This window comes from Pangasianodon hypophthalmus, chromosome 2 (genome assembly GCF_027358585.1).
Source record: "Pangasianodon hypophthalmus isolate fPanHyp1 chromosome 2, fPanHyp1.pri, whole genome shotgun sequence".
Taxonomy (NCBI): Eukaryota; Metazoa; Chordata; class Actinopteri; order Siluriformes; family Pangasiidae; genus Pangasianodon; species Pangasianodon hypophthalmus.
Window position 1 is genome coordinate 17,053,223 of NC_069711.1, and position 23,235 is coordinate 17,076,457.

A 23,235-nucleotide genomic window follows, 5' to 3' on the forward strand; every position below is an offset into this window, starting at 1 on the left:
CCATATACTGTATCTCCAGTATAAAAATTTAATTTAAAAAAGTAAAGGGGAAAATAAACCCACCACAAAAGTAATAATGTGAGGTTGAGACAGTCAATCCCCATAGGGTTTATGGCACATGATCTGAATTACTGGAGGTGGGAATTACTGATAGTGTGAATGTGTGTGTGTGTGTCACCTCGTGCCACTCCCATGTTGGGCCCCATCTTTAGTCGCGGGTGGATTTGGATGATGGTGTTCCAAACTACGTCACACGCAAAGTGACCCGGCATGAAGTGCATAGTAGCAGCCAAGTAATCTCTCGGCTGGTAGCTTTCATCCGCATTATAGTCTGTAACAGATGGAGGAAGAGAGGTAGAGGGGAAAAAATGAAAAAAGAGGAAAGAAATAAAACATATTAATAGACAGCAATGGATGGAGAGGTGCAAGGAAGGAAAAAAGTAAGGATGGAAAGAGAGGGAGAGAAAGAAAAAAGAAACGGACAGAGAGATGGAAAACGAACACTGAGACAGGAAGAAGCAGAGGAAGAAGGATGATGAAACAGAATGAAAAAGAGTGAAAGAAAACGAAAGCGAGAGACTGTTGTAGTGTCTTCAGTATAATAAGGCTATAATAGCGTGTCACTATCAGTACTCGTGCCTGATGCCGCCCTGGAGAGCCACTGAAGTTTCACAGCACAATTACTCTCTGGATTCAATTCATTTGCACACAGTGGAGTGGAACGATCTGCGCTGTTAGAAAATGAGAGTGCTAATTCAGACCCAACAGCAGCCACAAAAACACAACAAGGGAAGGAAAAAAGGGCTTCTTCTTCACAAAACCATGAAATATGTGGGTCTGTGTGTGTTAGTGTTTGCAACTCTACCTACTGGACATTTGGAGTGTTTGAGAGTAAGGCCACTATAAATAACAAAGATATTAGTTTGACAAAATTTAAAAATTAGCAATTCTACTACATTGATCCTGGGAAATCAAGTAGATTGTAAATAATCAAACTATTTTATTGGCAGAGTAGTACAGCAGCAGTGTTAAGTGCTGCACTGAATTTTCGTAACATATATATATATATATATATTAAGCCACCAAAACAGCTCTGACCCGCCGAGGCATGGACTCCACAAGATCTCTGAAGGTGTGCTGTGGTGTCTGGCACCAAGATGTTAGCAGCAGATCCTTTAAGTCCTGTATGTTGCAAGATGGGGCCTCCATGGATCGGACTTGTTTGTGCGGCACATCCCACAGATGCTTGATCAGATTGACATCTGGGAAATTTGGAAGCCAAGTCAACACCATGAACTCTTTGTTATGTTCCTCAAACCATTCCTGAACAATTTTTGCAGTGTGGCAGGGTGCATTATCCTGCGGAAACAGGCTATTAGGGAACACTGTACATGGTCTGCAACAATGTTTAGGTAGGTGGCACGTGTCAAAGTAACATCCACATGAATGCCAGGACCCAAAGTTTCCCAGCAGAACATTGCCCAGAGCATCACACTGCCTCTGCCTGCTTGCCTTCTTCCCATAGTGCATCCTGATGCCATTTCTTCCCCAGGTAAGTGACGCACATTCAGCCAGCCTTCCGCATGATGTAAAAGAAAACGTGATTCATCAGACCAGGCCACATTCTGGTCTGATGGTCCACTTCCAATACTCCCATGCCCACTGCAGACACTCTCGGCGGTGGACAGGGGTCAGCATGGGCACTCTGACCAGTCTGCAGCTACGCAGCCCCATATGCAGCAAACTGTGATGCACTGTGTGTTCTGACACCTTTCTATCATAGACAACATTAACTTTTCCAGCAATTTGTGCTGCAGTAGCTCTTCTGTGGGATCAGAACAGACGGGCTAGTCTTCACTCCCCACGCACTTCAGTGAGCCTTGGGCGCCCGTGACCCTGTCGCCTGTTGACCAGTTGTCCTCCCTTGGACTGCCTTGGGTAGGTATTAACCACTGCATAGCAGGAACATCCCACAAGACCTGCTGTTTTGGAGATGCTCTGACCTAGTCGTCTAACCATCACAATTTGGCCCTTGCCAAAGTCACTCAGATCCTTATGCTTGCCCATTTTTCCTGCTTCCAACTTCCAACACATCGACTTTGAGAAGTGACTGCTCACTTGCTGCCTAATATATCCCATCGTGATAATCAGTGTTATTCACTTCACCTGTCAGTGGGTTTAATGTTATGATTGATCGGTGTGTGTGTGTGTGTATGTATATATATATATATATATATATATATATATATATATATATATATATATATAGATAGATAGATAGATAGATAGATAGAGAGAGAGAGAGAGAGAGCAAGAGAGCGATCTATAGAGAGCCATATATCACATGACCTGAGAAGAAAAGAAAATTTAAACTCGCAATTTTGTATTTTTTTTTTTTTATTGTGTGACAAAAAAAAAGCAAGTGAATGAGTGACATTTCAAGCCCAGCCCAACTTATTACTGATTCCAACTTGTTCATTTTAACTCGACAAGCTTTGCCATTTTAGTAGTGTCATTTGAGCTAAGGAGACACATAGGGGTACTTCTTGAATTTTATAAAAACCAACAAAGGAAAACTAAAAATAGCTGTTTTTAGGACTGTTTCTAAATTGTTTGTTGCTGAGGATTTAGAGACAGATCAGTAGTGATGCTCCAGAGTCATGCCTTAGGGGCTGCTGATGGGCTCCACTGAATGTGTGTTTATCCCTAATATATTTATGCAACAGTTATAGTCCTTACCATCGGAGGTTGCCATTCTCTGCCTGTACAGAGGCTCATTTTTCCAGATGTCTTCCTCACTTTCAGCCACCAGGAGTGAATTACACACATGACTGTCATGCAGGTCTTGCAGCAGGAGGCGCTGTTGAGACAAACATTATATTAATTTAATAATCATAATAGTATGTTTCATTTATATAGCTCATTGGAAAAACCCAAGGTTGCTTTAATTTCAAAAAAGAAACACAAATAATGGTTAAAAAAAAAACAATTATACAATCTGTTAAACAGAGTCCTTCAAAATTTTCTGTAATTTCAGTGGTGTAGCTGATAACAGTCCTACTAAAGGCATACGCGGGTATGACCCACACAGCCTGCGCAGCTGCAGCACCAGTAACAAGCAGGCCAAAAGTGATTGACACGCATCAAGATTGGGTCTTGAGCTCTGTCACAACCATCAACCAGCAGACAAATTTGACAGACCACCAAAAATATTAAAACAATAAAAATGAAGACAGATGCAAAAACAAACATCAAACATTAAAAAAAAAGAAAAAAGAAGGAAAAAGCTCTGGTGAGAAACAGTGGCAAACACACGTATAGCAAACTCTCAACCAGAAACAAACACTCATGTTCATCTATCACCATTTCCATTTAACATTAAAAAACCACCATACACCATTACACACCAATACATCAATACTTACCATCAACAATCACCAACACACTAACAATAAATCAATCGATCACACAGCAACACAGTCTGTGAAATTAATATTGTAAAGTACAATACTGCAATGCCTTGTAACAACTGTTACACTGTGCAAGCCTACTGTGGTCCATAGCTCCTAAACAGAAGCTCAATTTGCAGAAAAGTACAAAGTGCTTTTACCTGATTGACCTTTCTGCAGATTTTCCCAATCTCTTGCACTATGAGCTGATGAAGACGCAGATACTCTGGGATTTCCTCCTCTTCTTCTTCTCCAGACTGTCTCTCTTTTCCAGCATTAAAACTCCTGACAACACACAAAAAAAGTACAAAGTACAAAACAGTGGAGGAAAAAGCATTCACATCACACTGTAGACTTGCATTAAGCCCAGAGGCAATATACACATAAGCCCAAATCACAATGGATTAATATTATTGCGTTCTTGGTAATGACGACTGTCATCACTAATGAATACTGAAGAAAAACTAAAACAAAAAAACTGATTTATTCTAGACATCACATCATGAAAAATGATTTTTAAATTATCCACTCTCTAATAATAAGCAAATGTCACCTCCATTACTTTCACTCTACAAGATGCTTTTAAATAGGAAATAATGTGTATAAGAGCCACAAGTGTAGCTGGCACACATTAGAGAGCATATCAGACCCCATGTGTATGATGCTGGTGGCTACACTCTCAGAAATACAAGTATCAAACTGTACTTTTCCTTGTCACTGGGTAGTAACATCAACGGGAGATCTTTTGCACCATTAGTATATACCTTATACCTGAAAATGTGAAAAAGTAGTGTGCCGTTAAAATATTTTTTGAAGATTTTTTAAAATAATTGGACCTTAAGGACCACTTCAAGGTCCAATTATTTTTAAAAATCTACAAAAAATATTTTAAAATATTTTTTGAAGATTTAAAAAAATAATTGGACCTTAAGGAACTCTTCAAGGTACCACATGCACCTTCTAAGGTAAAAGATACACAGTAAAGGTCCAAGACTTGTCCCCTTTGATGATACTACTACAGAACCAATGGAAAGTACAGGCTATTACTTTTATTTCTGAGAGTGTATAGTGTGTGACATGGGTAGCTGTAGTGTGTAATGTGAACCTGGCAAACCTAGAGTGTGAGAAAACCTCCAGTCTGTCCTTCTGGATTTGGATAATAAGCCAGAAATCTGGCATGAGAGGACTCAGGATTTCATGCTCGTCCATGGTGGGTCCATCACACTCTGAGTCACTGCTGCCCCCATCGTAACCTAACACACATACAGTATAAACACAGAATACTGCATTACTATATTTCTAATATCCTACACTGCCTCAAATAAAACTGAATCAACCATAACGGTAATCAGGTCATGATTCATTCATATAGTTAGTGATGTGTAATAAACAGTGTTACCTAGCATGTCTGAGTCCAGACTGCCCTGGCTGGAGACGACGCTCTGAACTCGGCTTGGCCTGATCTTTCCACTGCCTGAGAACGCAAAACAGTGGACAACTAACCTTTAAAGCTGAAAGAATCATTTTAACAGAATAACATCTTACATGCAGTCTGTCATGTGCTGTATCTGGGGTTTGTAGTCCCAAAGTCCTTCACACCCTAATGTTCCCAGGAAACGGTGTAAAATATTTTAAATATGATACTATACTTGTTATACTAGATATGCAGCAAAATATCTATTTTAAAAAAGCAGAAATACTGCTTAAACACTGCTGAACTCACCAATCAGATCAATCTGAGAACACAATGATGCAAGCAGTGAGAAACAAGTTCATTCACACCTGCATGTACAAAACCTGCCTGATAAATGGGGTGCATTGTGTCGCACTCTCCAGATGTTTTTGGAAATACTCACCATGTGTAATGGACTGCACTGACTCCAGACTGATCCCCGAATGAGTTTCTGTAGGGGGGTTGTGGTCAGCACTGCTGCCCGTCTGCTGACTGGTGCTCTGTGAATGACCCTCATCTGTACCAGCTGCTCTGATTTGCTCAGAGAGAGAGTCACTTGTTGAACCTGAGGCTCCTGGTTTCACTTCCTCCTCCTCTTCCATGATCTCTTCTTGTTCTTTCTGCTCCTCTGTTTGGTGTTGCGTCTCAGTTTCCTCACCTCCTTCAACCTGCTGGATTACAGAATTGTCATTACAAAACATAAATTATAGTAAACAAGGTATTTATGCAACTATAAGATGTGAATTTTTACTATTTCTATATATTTCTACTACCTTAGAATAAAAATGAAGATATTAACACTGTATAATAGCACATATGGAATTACATAGTGATGAAAAAATGTGTAAACATTTTATTTAAGATTTTAACTAAATTTAGCTAATGTGACATAAATACCTCTGACTCCACCTCTTTTTTCTGAGGCTCTGCCTCACTGTCTATCTCCTTTGATAATGGGGAGTGACTGGCTGTTGTTTTCAAGCTGCTATCAACCTCAGGAAGGTGACTGGCTGGTTGAGAGACGGATACCTCTCCCTGAGAAAAGGCGGAGTTCTGATTTAACTCCCGGGCTGTCTGTAGTCTGCGTGAGTGCTGCCGACTCCGAGAGATGTAGTAGAAATTCTGCTTCTCCGCGTTTAGCAAGTAACCAGGAAAAGAGAAACGCCTGAACTCCTACAGATAAACAACAGCCTTAGAACACATCATCAGTGTTTACACTGAGAAAAATATTCAATATTTTAAAATATTTTAAAAGCACAAAGAAGGTCAGTCTTATGGTTACACAATTTTAACAATAATACTAGTCTCTGATTAATTTAACCATGAAAAAATAATTAGAACATGTCAAATAAATAAATAACAGATCAAACCTCTTTAAACTTCTCCAGCGATTGCTCTGGGCCGAAGACAAACTGCAGAGGGACGAGCTCGTGATGGCAGCCAGGCCTCCCGCTGGAGCGAAAGACGTGATCAGACACCTTCTGCAGAGTGGAACAGTCCACCACAGACGAGTGACGAAGTGCTGAGACGATCTCATCCTCCAGCAACCAGCGGATCTACAGCGCAGACAGAGAGAGGAATAAAGACAAGGGAGAGAAAGAAAAGGCACAAAGAGAGGAAAAGACATATAAGGAGCAAGAGAGACAGACAGATATAAACAGACAAAGAGGGAAAGATTTTGAAATGGAGTGCAAAGAGTGTAAAAGGGGGATAAGAGAGACGTGATAGACAGTGATACAAAAACAGAGTTGCAAAGAGAAACAGACAAAAAGGAGAGAAATAAAGGAAGAACAAGAAAGTGAATGAGTGATGGGTTTGAGAAAGCTCGCCATTAAAAGAACAGGTCTCTAGAAGTCTCTATATTTCAGCCTCTCTGTGCCTATTCTCTGATATCGGCATTAGCAGAATTTTTTTCTGTACCTGAATACTGTGCTATCTAATCTGTTTCTAGCTCCACTTGGCCGTATATATAAGCTATAAGCTCCTCTACTTTTTAACAACCTTACTCTCACGGCACAAAACAAAAGCAGCATATTTCAGAGAACAGTTACTGTTGCTACTGACTATACTTGGGAGAAATTGTGCAAATTTCATTTTTGGCTGAACAGTTCAGTTACATGTTGTTCTTCACCTCTAACTGTGTAACTGCTCTGTCTACATGTCTACATACACTGCATGTTAACCTGCATCTGTATATACTGTGTATGTGTATAATAACAATTGGACTGAATTAAATTCCATCAGAACTGATGCTACTGTATAGCCTGGAAGGTTAAGGTCCTAGAGGATTTGTTTTCATCTGGATATCAGTTTGGCTTTAAAGGCAGAGAGCAGAGTTAGAACAGCCAGCAGGACAGAGTAACTCACCTCGTGCATGGTAGCTAGCACGGCCTGCTTGTGAGGCACTGGGAGTTTGGACAGAGGATCACCTGTCATGCTGAGAGAACAGACAAGCTTCAATATCACGCTGTCTGGTATAGTGTGCTGTTAAGATGAATATGTTAAGACGAAAATGAAAGAAGAATGTATACCACATTTTTTTGATTACAAAATGCAAAGTATTTTTACAAATTCCAGATCCACACTAGCATAAATTAGTAATGTCATAACGGCTGTGATCAGTCAAACAAAAGCTGCTTATGAAGTAAATATTTCACCATTAATGGTTTTTCCAGTTCTGACAAAGAGCTTAAGATCAGAACTGTATCAAGGGCATCAGCTTAGGGAACAATACAGCACTGGCATTACAGGGACAAAACCTAAAACCTTAATTTTCTGATAGAGCAGTTCTGTCAGCCATCTTTTTGAAACGTTCATAAGCTGAACAGAATTTTTCTCTGAGATGAAAACAAGCAATGCTCCTTCTAACTAGTCTAAATTAAGTACAAAATATAGTCCAAAATAAAATATAGTGAAATACCTATATTTTGAATGACAATATTGCGAAGTGTAAATATAATATATAAAAGATATGTTGGGTAACTAATTATCAGTACACACCAGGTAGCTTAACTGTATTATAAACAAAGTGAACAAACTGACCCATCCATTCCAACCCCACGCAGACTGTCCAGATTCTCCATGAGCTCCTCGTCAGAGCGGTAGGAAGACGGCTGGCCAGGGGAGCGGTTCATAGACACACTGCTCTCAGAAGTGTACCTGGGCATGCACACATACACACATACACACACACACACACACACACACACACACACACACACACACACACACACACTCACACACACACACAGAGACAAAGAGAGAAAAAACAATCAGCAAGAGTCATTAAATAGAGCACATGTGACATTTGCTACATACGCAATTCTTATTCCCAAGACTCCCAATACCAAAAAGAAGATGATGTCAGTAAATACAATTGGATTTCAAACCTTATGTGATTGATGCCAGTGGCCATGACCTCTATTTCCTGTGATAATGTCAACACGAAGATGTCCAGAGTGACAGAGAGCTCGTTCAGATCTACTGACTGAAGAGACTCTGGATTTTCCAGACAACTGATCAGCTCACCTGCAACAACACAACAAATAAATAAATGAGAATTAAAAGAATACTCCCCCCATGATGTTTTAACTATATGGTTGCTGGTGTTCCTCTTTCGGCTGCTCCAGTTCGGGGTCGCCACAGCGGATCATTGGCCTGCGTATTTTGATTTGGCACAGTTTTTGCGCCAGATGCCCTTCCTGACACAACCCTCCCCAATTTTACCATGTAGCATCAGTGTGAAACTGACGAAGCAAACTTTATACACTTTAGACTTTTTTGCTGTAAGGGGAAAATTTCTTTAACGGCTCTGTGCTTTGGATTCTCCCCGATTTGAAAATCACTGTGAATAAAACTATCTACAACATAAATGTGATATTGCAAAAAATTATGGTCAAACTCTGATATCCAGACACCCCATGCTCAAGAAAGATTCCCAAATATTCTGTAATTGATCTATTCATTAAGTGTTAATCCGAGTTAGCTCTGAGTCAGACACTGGTTTACATACCCAGGCAGGTGGGCAGTGTCCTAATTGGCATAGAGCCATGGCAGCTTTTTGTGCTAAGTGAGCAGACGAGGTGGACGAATAAAGGCGGCATCTCAGGCTCAGGCGCTTCCAGCACCGAGTCTCCATCCAGGATGCTGAAAGAGTCTTCATCCTGATTTACTGTGTTTGACTCGCTCCCAGAGTCATCTCCCACTCCCTCCTCCACGTCGCCTTCCTCAGCTTTCCCGTTCCCTTGGTCCTGATACTCCACCTCCAGATCCGTGTCGCTTTCTGACACCATGCAGCAGCCGGACACATTCTCTGAGAATTAGGTTTGATATAGTTAATAAAAAGTACTATCAAAACAAGCAGTAATAATGTTCTCTTTAAGCGAAATAAAGACAAACACAAAATTGGAACTATAAAATCACTGTAACGCACGGCCTTCAGTGGCTTATTGCTATATTTTAGAACATGAGGGTTGAAAGATGTTGTTTTCAATAATCACTGTACAAATATTTAATATGCCTTTACACTAGCAAGAAACAAGTTGCCACTGTTATAGTCATCACGTGTGGGCGTGGCCTGTTCTGTTTTTTCATTTTTTTCTAGACTACAGTCTACAGACATCTATGTGCTCCTTTTGTTTATTTACTGCAATTAATAGTACAATTTTGTATTAAAACATTCTTTTCAAAAAAAAAATTAATAACAAATTTTTTTGTGCTGTCTGTGTGTTTTTCGTACTATGTTACCTCCCGAACAGAGTTTTTAAACAGACAGTACTCTTAATCTGTGACCTAGTGTAACAGTAACAGGATGTATTTATTGATAGAGACTTTAAAGCACTTCTGTAAGTCGCTCTGGGTAAGAGCGTTTGCCAAATGCCATAAATGTAAAGGTAAATGTAAAAAACACAGGAGCAGGTAGGAGATAAATGTGTAGTATTAGTGGATTTCTCACCATCCTCTGTGGCCAGCTCAGCCTCAGAGACATCACAGTCCTCACTGGGCCTCCTGTCTCTCTCTTCATCTGAATCCTCCTGGAGAGAGGGATAAAATTGAAAAGTAAGGAACAGCTCATGAACTACTGTAAAAAGATTCTAGGATTTTTTAAGACAAAAATTACGACACAGTTTTAAAAATAAACATCTTTGTAAGCTCACGTCTTTCGTTGAGGACTGGGGGCAGTAGAAGAAATAATGTGGATTGGAGGGAACAGTTTTAAAATGCTGAGCACCAATCTCCGTGAATTTTTCCTATAAAAGAAATAAAGATATTATTGTTTACACAGCAGATATAACAGTCACTTGATTAATGTCATTCTAATTTGATGTACAACCTGTACGATTTTGTGCAGGTCAGGGTACACCTCACACTTCTGCTGTGAGTGGAGCAAAGACAGGGGGAATTCTGGGATTTTGAGGGAACGGGGTTCATCTGGGGCCTCAGGAGTGCTGGGGGTGGACACTTTCCCTTTAGACTCCACCTCACTTACATCCTCCAGCTCAACACTAAACAGAGGACATTCAACAGATGTAGACAACAGATTCAACACATTGTGGCAAAACTTATTTGAGTCTATTTGAGTCTAAGGTTCCTCCATTCAATCCTGAGCTCAGGTTACTGTGGAGTTTCATGTGTTTTCCTCGTGAGAGTATGGGTTTTTACAGGTTCTCCAGTTTCCTCCCACCTGATAAAAACGTGGCTGTAAAATTGGTTACAAACATGAATTAACTAACTAACTAACTAACTAACCAATGAACCAACAAACAAGCGAGCAAACTAAATGATTGATTTAATTAAATGTTCATTTACACTTTTATTGATTATTGCTGTCATTTGCAAGTATTTATAACCATGCCTGCTCTTAACATTACCACTACAGTTACAGGTTAAAAACTCCCCTTTTTAACCTAAGCAATTCATTTCTCCTTTTGTACATGACATTTTGTAGTCCACATACTACAATGGATCAGAGTGATTTCTGCAGCTATGTCATTAAGGCAGATTAATTTTCCCATCTCCATGGCCGTCTCTAAAGTGCCAAATATGTGAGGCAGAGATTTACTCATGAAGCTGTTACCTGGATGAAGAAACTAACACCACTCTTCCTGTTCTCTCATACTCCTGCTCTCTGACGGTGAAGGTAGCCCCTGGTCTCAGAGGTTTCTTTGTGCTCTCGGCTCTGTGGGGTTCGTGTTGCTCACGGAATGTGCGTACATGACCACACAGAGTCTGCAGGAAGGAAGTGATGTCGATTTCCTGCAGAGATTCCTCACAGTAGTCCATCGCTGTCAGGACGTCCTGAGAGGAGATATTGTATGCCAGCTGCAGACTGCGGAACACACCTGTGAAATAGAGCACAGTATAGTTGCGTGCCCGCGCACACACACACACACACACACACACACACACACACACACACACTTTGTGAAGCATTTGCATTGACTTTTGCATTGCTGAAGTTAAATAATGCAATACCACAATGCCTACACCAGCACCTACAAACACAATTTTGATATCTCAGCAATCAAAGGGATTTTTTTTTTTTTTTGGCTCTTTTAGTTTCTGGAAAAAATACATTCTTGAAGTAGAGACAAGCTTCCCCAAAATTCCCACACACACCTATGCACGCATATAGACACAGAGGAAAAAAAGACATATCAGAACAACACGTGCACAAACAAATAGATACAAATAATTACAGACATCCAATACATGACCAGACAGACACACAAGTGTGAATACAAACACACATGAAACCCACACACAAAGACACACAATGCATATACAGACAATACACCACACTTGTTTCGCTGGATGCTGTAACATCACGCTGACTTATCCCTCAGTACTCTGTACACTGTACTAAATAACGCGACCACAACAGAATGTAAAAGCTTGCCATGATTTCTAATACATAAGGTAAGCACAGAACAGTGTGTGTATAAGTGAGTGCATGTGTGTGTACCCCGGACGTAGCTCTGGTGGTAGTGCTCTTGAAGCAGGTTACAGTAGTTGGCCAGCTCTTTCTGTCTGTGGGAATGAGTGTTGAGCTCTGACCAAGACGAGGCGCTGCTGCGCTCCTGAGAGAGAGACCTGAACCAAGCACACCAACACACACCATCAGTAATGACACAACACGCACACTGACAACACACACATGCATGCTGCCAACACCCTTAACAGCCACTAAACAGTCAGGCTGGAAGAAGAAGACCAGAAAACCACACACATATGCAGTTAAACACGTATATAACACAGTACACATTAAAGTGCAAATTAAATAGGTTTAGCAGCCTAGTGCTCTCAGACTGACTACTAAAATTTACAAACAACACTCGTGAACGTGCACTGGATAACGATTTTTTTTTTTAATCATTTAGTAATGTTTGTATTTGTTCTGGGGCACAAAAGATATGCAATTTTCACGATTAGATTCCATGGATGTGCATAAATATTCAACCCCCCATTGAACTTTTCCACTTTTTGCAGTGTTACAACTTGGAATTGAAAGGAATTTGATTGAGTTTTTTGCCATCTGATTTACACAATATGTCTGTCATTTGAAGGTGCAAAATATTACACAAAACATTATTAAACAAAAAAGCTACAAAAGATTTGTTGGTTGCATAAGCATTCACACCAGGGGAAAATACTTAGCAGAATGACATTTGACTGCAATCATATTTATGTCTCTGTTAGCTTTGCATCACGATCTGGATCCTGATATTTTATTTTCCCCATTCTTCTTGAACTTTACTCAAGCTCTGTTAAATTAGATGGAGACTGTTGGTGAACAAGAACTTTCATGTCTTAATGAGATTGAGGTCTGGGCTTTGACCGGACCAGTCTAACACATTCAGGTACTTGGTTTTGGCAGCAGGTATAGGGTCCATTTGGAAGGTGAGCTTCTGCCCCGTCTCAAGACCCTAATAGGGTCTCTTCTAGGATTCTTCTGGGATATTTGGCTCCATCCAGCTTGCCCTCGACTCTGACCATTTTCCTAATCCCTGATGATGAAAACCATCCCCACAACATGATGCTACCCCCACCATGCTTCACTGTGTGAATGATGTTCCCAAGGTGATGAGCAGGACTGGGTTTCCACCAAACGTAATGGCTTCTGCAAAAGTCAAAATGTTCAATTTTGGTCTCATCACACCAAAGAGCCCTTTTTCCACACGTTTTCTGAGCATCCAAACAGGACTTCATAAGGCTTTCTTTTCAATAATTGCTGTCTTGCCACTTTTCCTTGCCACTTTTCCCTGACTCCATTTTATAATATACTGTGCAATGTAAACAACCAGTTTCAATTTGGCCAAGTTCAGGTTTAAAACCACATAAAGAGTATCTGTGGAGCCATACTGTGCACTAAATATAGAAATTTGACAATCATATCAGTAAAGTCCTGTTTAATTAAACCTATTAATGTCTGCTTAATTTTTGATCATATAACTCAGCCAATATTGTTGCTTATCAGGATTTTTCAGTTTCATATCGGCCATACCCCAATTTGTTCCCTGTAAGTATCAATGATTGAAGCCTACAGCTGCGGACAACCTAATCAAAGAAAGCACAGGTAATATAGCAGGCTGCATCCAAAGCATGTGCTACAGAGCTTGAGGAAAAGTCAAGAGGAAGAGCAACAGCATTGTGCATAAATTGATTTCAGGTTTCAGAAACTGGAAGGACAAATGAAAATCGTACTTTCATTGGAAAGATAAGCATTTCAGAAAAAAAGAAGTGTATTTAGCCATATTGGGATGAAGAATCAAATCAGCACATCTCCTTTGTGATAAAACTTGGGAATCTGGAATCTTGGCGCTAACCAAGAAAGAGTGAGTATCCAACAGGTTCCTTTTCCTATTAACTTCACAAAAAAAAAAAAAAAAAAAAAAAAAAAAACACCCGCATTGCCATTCTGAAACTGATGTTAACACATCTCAGCTCCCCATATAAAACTCATTTCATCCAAATAGCACTGTTGTTAATCACAAAACCTTTAAGCATTACTCATTAGTTTAGTAATTTCCTTCTCCAGGTGATCTACAGTATAGAGGAAATGCAGCAGTACCCATCAGTATGTCACAATTTGCCTGCTACACACAGACATTGGCAAGCAAGCAAGCAGACAGACAGAAGAGATTGATGTCAACAGGAGGCCTGCAGCAGGAGGTGCTAGAGTTATAAACTGACCTACAGTCGGGTCCCAAATTCTGAGTCCACTGCCAAGTATAAAGCTTATCAAGAACAAATATCTTGTTCCAGCAGGACTGAGCTATTACCAGGGTTTGACATTATATTGCCCCAAGTTAAATGCAAACAGGACTGTGCCTAAGGGAGCTCCATGCTCAGCAAAATACAGAGGGTAATTAATTAAACAAAAACTCTCCTGAGGTAAATTTAATTCAATTTGAATATGACATTTCACTCTGCACAAACCCATCATTCAAAAATGAGACAAATCCGTTTCTTTACTGTTTGAAAAAATCTCAAATGAAAGTGAATCTCTCATATGAATCTCATTAGCATGTTCCAAACTACTTAATTTTTTATTCCTTTTTTATAATTATTATAACATTACATACATCTTATGCACAAATGCCTACATATTCATGTCTTAAAACAGTATAACAAACATCTGATACTGTCTCAGTGTGTTCCTCTATGCCTTTTTCATTAATGTCACTGCTGTTTTCATCCTATCATAACATACATTTTTGTATTTATATTAGTGAAGACTATTGTTTGAGAAATAAATTATATTTGTGTCTGATAACCTAAGGTGAATTCAGACTTTTAGACACGACTGTATAAGCAAATTTGGGGTGGTAACTATTATAGTCAGTGTGCGATTTAAGACCTCATACTCTGTAGGCTGCTGTAGCCACTGTCTCAGAGAGAAAGAGAAAGAGAGAGAGGAAAAGCCTTTACATTCCTCAACCCTTCTCAGTGTGGGTAATTTTGGCTCGGCAGCAGCAGCTGGAAGCAGTAAGCATTGCTACCTGGACTTCAGCTGCTGATTGAGCTCCCAGGGCAGTGCATCTTGAGATCTATCCTCATCGAAAGGAAAAAGCAGAGATTAAATGCTATAAACCAATACTATAAAGAAAATTTCCCTAGTTTCTCCTCACCTCAAACATCGTCCATCAGTCAAGGCATAGCTGGCATCAAAGGTTTGCAGCTTTTCCTTTCCAATGGTGCTACGTGGCTTATATCACTAACAGGTCATGGAAGCTTGTAAGCACTGCTTTAACACTGTGCAAACTGCATGTCCTCACATTACAGTAAACCCAAGACACTAAACATGGCTTGGCTCATTGACTATATTTGAGATAAAGAGGAAAACTGATTCTTTAAGTAAAGAAACACATGCAAGATGTCAAGGTCATTGAAGCTTTTTGTGAGGGTTTACACTTATCCAGATTATTTTGGACTGTTTTTTAGGCATTTGCCAATTATAAACGTTCCATATTACATTATAACATTTAACACAGTTATCAACTTTTAACAAGTATCACAATATTGTATTACTATACATTTACCAGTACCTATATGCACAATTTAAATATATTAATCCTCTTCTATAATAAAAAAAAATCTTCCATAAATGAATATTGAAGTGCAGTATTCTTAATCTGTAATATTTTCTTATTTTCTTATTTATGAATGTATATTTTATTTCTTTGGTAGTTCATCTCTTCTTGTTTTCTCTGCTGGTTGTATTTCATAAGGACAATAAGAACAATATCTGACCCTGATGGGCAGGGTCAGATATTGCCATTGGTTTACGGAAGAGTAAGACATGGTCAATCTCTGTGCATAGTTTCAGGACCAAAAACTAAAATAAATAATATACAATAATATATAAAGCATATCTATGACTTGTATATCAGTGTATTAACTATATATGAACTTCAGCTTCATTATAAATCATGTAACATATCTAACGTGGGTTACATCTGACCACTATTTAATCTGAATTGCTAGCTTCTCAAACAGACATGTCTATTTAGTTAGAACAAGCAGAGCAAGCTGATGTAGTTAATTAGGGAATCACTTTAGCTGAGAAGTTAAATGGCTGCAATAAAACAGTCTGCTCCCATATGTAACACTGTGCAGGTGATCATCGTCGAAAATGGCACATGCTAAATCAAGTTATTGTCTCAATTATTTCTCTACCAGTGAGTGGTGAAACACATTTGAGAGGGAATGTGTCACAAAGATCATGCGTGTGTGTGCGAGTGTGCACCTGAGGAAGACGTCTTTAGGCCGACGGTTGGAGTGCTGTTGGAGCAGCTGGTCTTTGAGTAAGTCCATGCAGCAGTTATAGATGTAGACAGGACAGCGAGGACGAGCAGCATCTCCACCACTCTGCTGGGAAAGCTGGCGATGGTAGTCATGCTTCTGCGGCTCTGAAAACTGCACACTGTCCTTCTCCTCCTCTGTGGACAAGACTAAACACACACCAGTACCAGTTTCAGTGTCAGTGTGAAAGCACACTCAGAGACAGAGATAAAGAGAAAGATAGAGGGATAGACAGAAAGAAATTCTGCATTTGGGGGGAAAAAAGCAAAGGAAAGATATGTGTGTGTCTGGGTGTGTGTTAGAGCAAATAGACAAAAACTGAAGTTAATGTGGTTAGCCTTAAAGATAGGACTGAGCAGACATGTGGTGCGCAGTCAGACACACGTGCGTACACACACAAATGCCCCTCTAAAGCCTGACATTGAAGACTGCCAACCTGCGGGAGTTTGCTCGGAGTAGCGGTTCTCCTTGTCCTCCAGCTCTCCTGATAGCGCTTCAGCAGCCAACAGTAACTGTCTATCACCTGCCTCCACCACAGACTCTGTCTCCGCTAGAGGGCCGTTAATTGAGCTGCTGAGGGACCCACTCTGTGACTGGTTGTTTTCCAGACTGAGTGTCTCCTCCTCATCCTCATCACAAGCACCACTGACTTGGGGTTCAAGTCCCAAACCGAAGGACATCAGGATCTGCACATCTGAAGCAGCAACAACAAAATTCACACATCCATTACATTTTACAGTTAACCAATTACTTATTTACAAAGACAGAGTGTTAATGATGGTTATTATCGGTTTTGAAATGGACTCAGCTGGTAACTAACTAACTTTCTCACCCACATGCTGGTTTGCTACTTCAGTCCCAGTTGGTTCCACATCTGAGCGGGAAAATGCCCAGTCTTTACATAATCTTTGAGAATTTTTAAAGTTGTGTAGTATATCCAAGGCTTTAGCTGTTGTTATGGTGTATGTGTTTCTGAATTTATTTGAATTTGTAAGCTGCTTTTGAGAATTCGGTTTGGTTTGAAATGCTGTAGTTTAGGCCACAGACAATTCACTAGGTAGACACACAATTTTCTGCATGTGTGTGTGTGTGTGTGTGTGTGTGTGTGTGTATTACCGGTGTAGGTGGCTGGGAGGAAGATGAGTAGCACTTGCTGAGCACTGATATGTTTAGCATAGCATTTCCACCGAGGAGACAAACTCTCTCTCTCCATCAGCACTGGCTCCTCATCCACCAGATCTGTGTTACTGAAACTCTGCTCACACACAAACATATAAAAGGACCTCAGACATCTATATACAATTACAGATACTTTATTAGACACACTTCTGGTGGCTATGGTACCATTACCAGTGCCACAAACACTACCATTCCAGGATCACTGCTCTGCTGAGGAAAACTGTCAACTACCCTAATAACACAATATATGGACACCTGATCATCACACCTATATGTGGGTCTTCCCCAAACTGTTGCCACGAAGTTGGAAGCAAAGAATTTTCTTGAATGGAACTAAGGTACCCAAATCTGCTCCAGCATGACAATGCCCCTGTGCACAAAGTGAGGTCCATTAATACATGGCTTGACAAGGGAGTGGAAGAACTCGAGTCGGCCTGCACAGAGCCCTGACCTCAACCCCACTGAACACCTTTCGGGATGAATTGGAATGCTGACTGAGCCCCAGGCCTCTTCACCTGACATCAGTGCCTGACCTCACTAATGCTCTTGTGGCTGAATCCTCACAGACACACTCTAAAATCTAGTGGAATCTTTTGGAAAGGGATGTTCAACAAGCACATCCGTTGTGACATACTTTTGGCCATACAGTCTATTTGTTAGTGGCTCAAAGGTGGTTCTATCAAGGTCCCTATACTAATAAATAGTGCACAGCAACAGATGAGTCAGTAAATATATACCTTCAAAGACCACCTTGTTAGGTGCAACAGACAAAATGGCCTAAATTTAAGTCTAAACGCACTGACATATACAGTTGCATTTTATTCCAACCTGAATAAAATCTACCCCAGGACAGAATCCAAGCACAGAGTATAACAGCTGTGAGGCTCAGAATGAACTTCAAGTCTTCATGAACTTCACGGCTGAAACCACTCACACGAACGGTATGATGTCAGACTGAAGCAGCTCGGTGAAGGGATCACAACAGAGGATCAGACACCATGTCAGCATGCTGATGGAAGTAATGAACAAAACACTGCATGATATGAGTGTGTGTGTCATACCTGAAGAGTGCTGGTGGATCCTGTCACCTCTTTACTGCTCCCGACTGTGTGGAAGGACAACACTGTGTCCTGCCTCTCTGTGGGTTTCAGACACTCTTCTATAAACACAAACACACACAAACACACAAGTTTTAGCTTTGTGTGTTATTTCTTCGAACTTGTTCATTGCTGTAGCTAAATAATGCTGATATTATATTTATACTTTAACCTCAGTAACCAAAAGAAAATTTGTGTAATTAGAGTGTTTTTTTATTTTTGTATTTCAATCATTATGTGGACATTTGAGGAGCTAAAACTTGCACATCCAAACCCACACACAATAAGGGTTACTCAGAAATGACCACCAGCAAAAGTTTTGTCTGAGTGACCAATGTACATATTACTTATAACTATAAGTTAAGAAAAAGATACTGAACGAGCAACACACCCACATCTGAACAATATCAATGTCTCTGCTCAACAAGCAGTGTTTACTTTTCGTGCTGCACTTCTGTGTGTGTTGTTGTTCTACACTGTTGTACTATGTGCACTATGTGCAGTTTTGTGTGTTGCATCATGATCCTGAAAACTCAAAATCTCATCCCACAATAGATTTGGGAACACTACTGTCAAATACAACTACTCAAAACAGCTTCAGGTAGGAGAAAAACCTGGTGTGTCCAAGATAATATTTATAGCCAATACTTCTAATCTCTGCCCAAAAAACATCTTGTATTTTGATGTGCAGCTAATATATCATCACTGATCAAGTCTTGAGGATCTCCTTGGCTCAGTTAGGACATTCTGATTATGGCAGAAACTGGGTTCTTACATTGTGAATAAACTCACAAGGACAATGACTGACAACCATCCCAGTTTACCCTGTAAGATCCATACAACAACTAATTCACTGGCACCAAATGTATTTGATTCAGCACTTAACCGCATCATAGCAAATCTGCATAAAATCAAGAAAACCTGTTGATTTGTGTGTTATAAAGTAACACACTGCAACAGGAAGTACAGGAAGTGGATTTGTGCCTTGCTGTGTGAATGTGGAATAAATCTACTGGACTTACATATACAGTATTCACCAATTCACTACTTTTGATCCCTTCTCTGTGCACACTAATCCAGAAGCATGATAACATTTTATATAAATAAAGAAAGAAACCTAACTTGTAAATTTTGTATTACTTGTATGTCATTACTCATAGGTATGTGACGTGCGTTTGTGTTTGTTACATGTTGTATGTTTACAAAGTCAGATTCCTTTTTGCAATCTACGGTTTAATTACCTTTAATTACGGGTAGCGAGAACGGGGCCACATGGCCGTCCCTCTCCCTCTCCAGAATGTGATTCATGAAAGTCATGTGATCTCCATCAGCCAATGTTATCTCACGGTCACTCAGCTCATTCTGTAGAGAGCTGTGCAAAAGGCTGAGAAGCAGATCATTGGGGAGGGAAGAGGCATTCTGGAGCGTGTCTTCATTCTCTGCTATAGAGGACAGTAGAGAGAAGAGACGTGTGTGTGAAACAACACAGCGACTTACTAAACAATCACAGTCTGATTACTTTAAAAAAAAAAAATCCCAAAATTTGAAAATCCATTATTTAAAAAATTGGAAAGAATATGGCACGACAATAACTCTGCCTAAAGGAGGCTATCCACCAACGGACAGTGCCTGGGTAAGGAGGGCATTAGTCAGAAAATCGACCAAGAGGCCAAAGGTAAATCTCAACCTGATGCTACCATCACCACCAAGGCACTATATAAGTGTTTAAAGGAGTGTATGTAAAGAAGGACGCAGTACCTTTGCTGAAAGTATAGAAGAAAAGCTCTATCTGCTGACACCTGGGCAGCAGCTTCATCAGGTCAAACTGAAAAGGCACCATATGTATGCTGTCAGCTGGAGCAGCACCTGGGGTCTCACCTGCAGTCACAAATGCAGACACACACGCACATCTATTTGGTTTTTTTGTATTTGCAAAGTAATAGAGAACAGATATGAAAGAATTTACAAATAAAAAAAGGAATGTGCCATTTTTCTGACCTGTTGCATCTTTGCTGTTGCTGAGAGGCTGTGTCTGATCTTTGTTTTTACACAGCTGTATGAGGTACTCAAACGTCAATAAGGTGGACATGCACGACTGATCACGAGGAAAAATCTAGAGAAGAATACCATAGTCAGCACAGTAAGTCATGACATATACTATGTCTTTTCCCCAAATAGGTCTTTTGCCAATTCCCAACCTCTAGCCAGCTGTTCTCTATCACAAGATAGCTACCAACCAGAGAGCATGAGGGCTGGCACATGCTTCCTCTAAGACACATGAAGCCAACTACATCTTTTCAAACTGCTGCTCATGCAACATCACAGGGCAGTTTAATATACTCAGAAGAAAGCGCAAACTACCCTCTTCAGCACACAAGCTCAGAAACAGCCACGCTCTGATGCCATCCCTCCCACCCAAAGAGCGGTCAAGATTCATTTTGCAGGGGCAATTTACTGAAATAAAGCCTGTCATCAGAATAGATCAGATCGCTCTGATTAGTTTTGAATGCTGTGTTTATTAGAAGATACTGACAGCCTGAGGGATGTCTTGGTAGCTGAGGTTGTGGAAGTGGCGCTGTTGCTCCGAGCAGCTCAAAACACTCCCACTCTGAGGCTCCACCCAGCACTCTGTCACCAGGTTCAACTCTGTCTCAACATCTATGGCCTCCACCTCTGTGTCATTGTCATCATCAGTAGAGAAACTGGGAAGACGAAAGCGAAAAATTAACTGGTTTACAAAATCAGTGATAAAGGAGTCACACTAACAAACCTACTATGAATATGGTGGTCAGAAAGCAGCAAAGCAAAGTTCGCTCAACTCTGCAGTTTATGATCAGGTTTAATAAGCAGAGTGCAAACAGTTCAGTTTAGCTTTAGCTTCCAATACTCTAATTTTACACAGGGGTCATTCCATCTCAAATGGTTCAATATAGGTTGCTTGACCATTTTTAATTTTCCTAATTTTTTAGTGATTACCTTTATGTATTGGCATTGCAAAACCACCATTTTTTAAAAAAAAAAAAAAATTATTTAACTTGGTTTAACTATGAAGGCCATATTTGTGTCACGGCACACAACAAATTTTGGTTATACAGCTGTTTACGAAAACCTCAATACTGTATCTCGGATCAGGATGGTCTTAGCTTCTTGGAACAAAAACTGAATTGTAGAGCACATTACATGGTACATGTACACATATAAACATTTTGTGCATTCTTGTTCCTTAGTCATAGAACTTAAGTCCAAATGTAAGGCTCAAGACTGCTCACAGTTCCACTTTTAGGGTCACTTTATAATGAGAAAAGTCTGAAGTCTCAGTTTTTTTAGGGGGTACCTAAGTAAGTACAGCGAGCATGCAGAACATTTCAGGTTTGAGAATTCTCTTACTTTTTTTTTTTTTATGTGGGTGAGAACGTGAAATTTTCTTAAAATTCCCCTCACTTTCGGGTTGAATATCTCTGGTGGGGGACCAGATACAAACCTGAAATTGTCACAGAAATAAGTCCTCTGTAGTAGCACTCTGCTGTAAAAAGAGTTTTGAGTTTGAGATTCCACTGGTTACAGAGCTAGAGCTAGAATTCTGGGGAAAAGTCTACTATATTCTTGCATTCTGAGAAATGAACAGATGTAATATAAACATAACAAATAATAAAAATGCACAGTATTTTACAGCAATTATGTTTATGATTGACATACAATAGCTTATGCTTGTCAATGAGGTCTAAAATGTTACTACATTTGATACTGGCAACTGTAAAGCATGATCTATCACAGGGTTCCTCAAATCTGCAGAGTTTAGCTCCAACCTCCAACCTCACCTGCCTGTAATTTTCTAGTAATCCTAAAGACCTTGGTTAGCTTGTTCGGGTGTGTTTGATTAGGGTTGGAACTAAACTCTGCAGAACAGTGGACCTCAAGGGCCAGATTTGAAGATCCCTGATCTATCATGTTGGTACAGGTGTACAGTTGGAATGTGTGAATAGATTTTATCCAAATATGGAATTATAGTCTTCAGTTGGGTGTTTTATAAATGAACAGAGCTTTTTCTAACAAATTTTATAGCTATTGTAAAGCAATCAACTTTACAATTATTGGACCACTTGAGATGGACTGATCCATTGTCATACTTTCAGAAATAATCAGTTCAGTTCCAAGTACAATCAGACTTCATGTAATCTATAATAAATAACTATATGTAAAATAAGTAAATAAAAATGACCCAATAAAACAAACACTGTACATGCAAAAGATAACAAAAGGTGAGGTGAATGTTCTTACCTGTCCTTGGTGGAAGTAGAGTGAGGAGGAAACAGAATGTACTGGACGATGCATGTGTGATGCTGTGTGTCCTGCAGTGCTGGAGTCCCCTACAGAGACATTTACACAACAGGCCAGATTAATAAACACTCCACACCCAAGCACCTGAACTGAGAAACACTGACAAAGGTGCAATGACTTCAAAGGTCCTTCAATGTCAAGTGGCATATATCTTCAGCATGAGCCTTAAACCTTCGGTTGCTAACCAGTGAGTAGACACCCAAAAAAATAAGCCATGCCTGAAATCCTTTAACTTCCAACGTTGCCTACTGATTCTAATGGAAACAAATGTTACTAGCACAAACCCAGCTATCGCACTAGTGAGCATCTCAGATGGACACATGGATGTTGAACGGACACATGGGCTGATGAATGGACACACAGATGGATGCATGAAGAGCCCAAAAAATAATTCTTTTTCCACTACCAGCTGCCC

At 40.0% G+C, this 23,235-nt stretch overlaps 1 protein-coding gene across 14 annotated transcripts in view; it reads right to left on the reverse strand.

The window, feature by feature from the left end:
* szt2 (SZT2 subunit of KICSTOR complex) overlaps positions 1 to 23,235 on the reverse strand; it is a 103,448-nt gene that overhangs the window by 63,689 nt on the left and 16,524 nt on the right. For 10 of the 14 annotated variants that reach the window (XM_034313342.2, XM_034313338.2, XM_034313324.2 and 7 more), the window contains exons 18-44: positions 22,761 to 22,849; positions 21,016 to 21,184; positions 20,481 to 20,595; positions 20,241 to 20,360; positions 19,724 to 19,924; positions 18,447 to 18,544; positions 17,323 to 17,461; positions 16,643 to 16,900; positions 16,151 to 16,355; positions 14,904 to 14,951; positions 11,867 to 11,994; positions 10,979 to 11,243; positions 10,235 to 10,406; positions 10,059 to 10,151; positions 9,857 to 9,935; positions 8,915 to 9,214; positions 8,292 to 8,430; positions 7,945 to 8,061; positions 7,270 to 7,339; positions 6,273 to 6,458; positions 5,800 to 6,075; positions 5,306 to 5,573; positions 4,849 to 4,923; positions 4,564 to 4,702; positions 3,611 to 3,734; positions 2,740 to 2,860; positions 179 to 331 (exon numbers count right to left, since the gene is read on the reverse strand). In XM_034313342.2, the coding sequence (XP_034169233.2) occupies positions 179 to 331; positions 2,740 to 2,860; positions 3,611 to 3,734; positions 4,564 to 4,702; positions 4,849 to 4,923; positions 5,306 to 5,573; positions 5,800 to 6,075; positions 6,273 to 6,458; positions 7,270 to 7,339; positions 7,945 to 8,061; positions 8,292 to 8,430; positions 8,915 to 9,214; positions 9,857 to 9,935; positions 10,059 to 10,151; positions 10,235 to 10,406; positions 10,979 to 11,243; positions 11,867 to 11,994; positions 14,904 to 14,951; positions 16,151 to 16,355; positions 16,643 to 16,900; positions 17,323 to 17,461; positions 18,447 to 18,544; positions 19,724 to 19,924; positions 20,241 to 20,360; positions 20,481 to 20,595; positions 21,016 to 21,184; positions 22,761 to 22,849 (4,147 nt within the window). The remainder of the gene's footprint in view (positions 1 to 178; positions 332 to 2,739; positions 2,861 to 3,610; positions 3,735 to 4,563; positions 4,703 to 4,848; positions 4,924 to 5,305; positions 5,574 to 5,799; positions 6,076 to 6,272; positions 6,459 to 7,269; positions 7,340 to 7,944; positions 8,062 to 8,291; positions 8,431 to 8,914; positions 9,215 to 9,856; positions 9,936 to 10,058; positions 10,152 to 10,234; positions 10,407 to 10,978; positions 11,244 to 11,866; positions 11,995 to 14,903; positions 14,952 to 16,150; positions 16,356 to 16,642; positions 16,901 to 17,322; positions 17,462 to 18,446; positions 18,545 to 19,723; positions 19,925 to 20,240; positions 20,361 to 20,480; positions 20,596 to 21,015; positions 21,185 to 22,760; positions 22,850 to 23,235) is intronic. The other 4 variants (XM_026913958.3, XM_034313340.2, XM_034313328.2 and 1 more) reach the window with 3 other exon arrangements.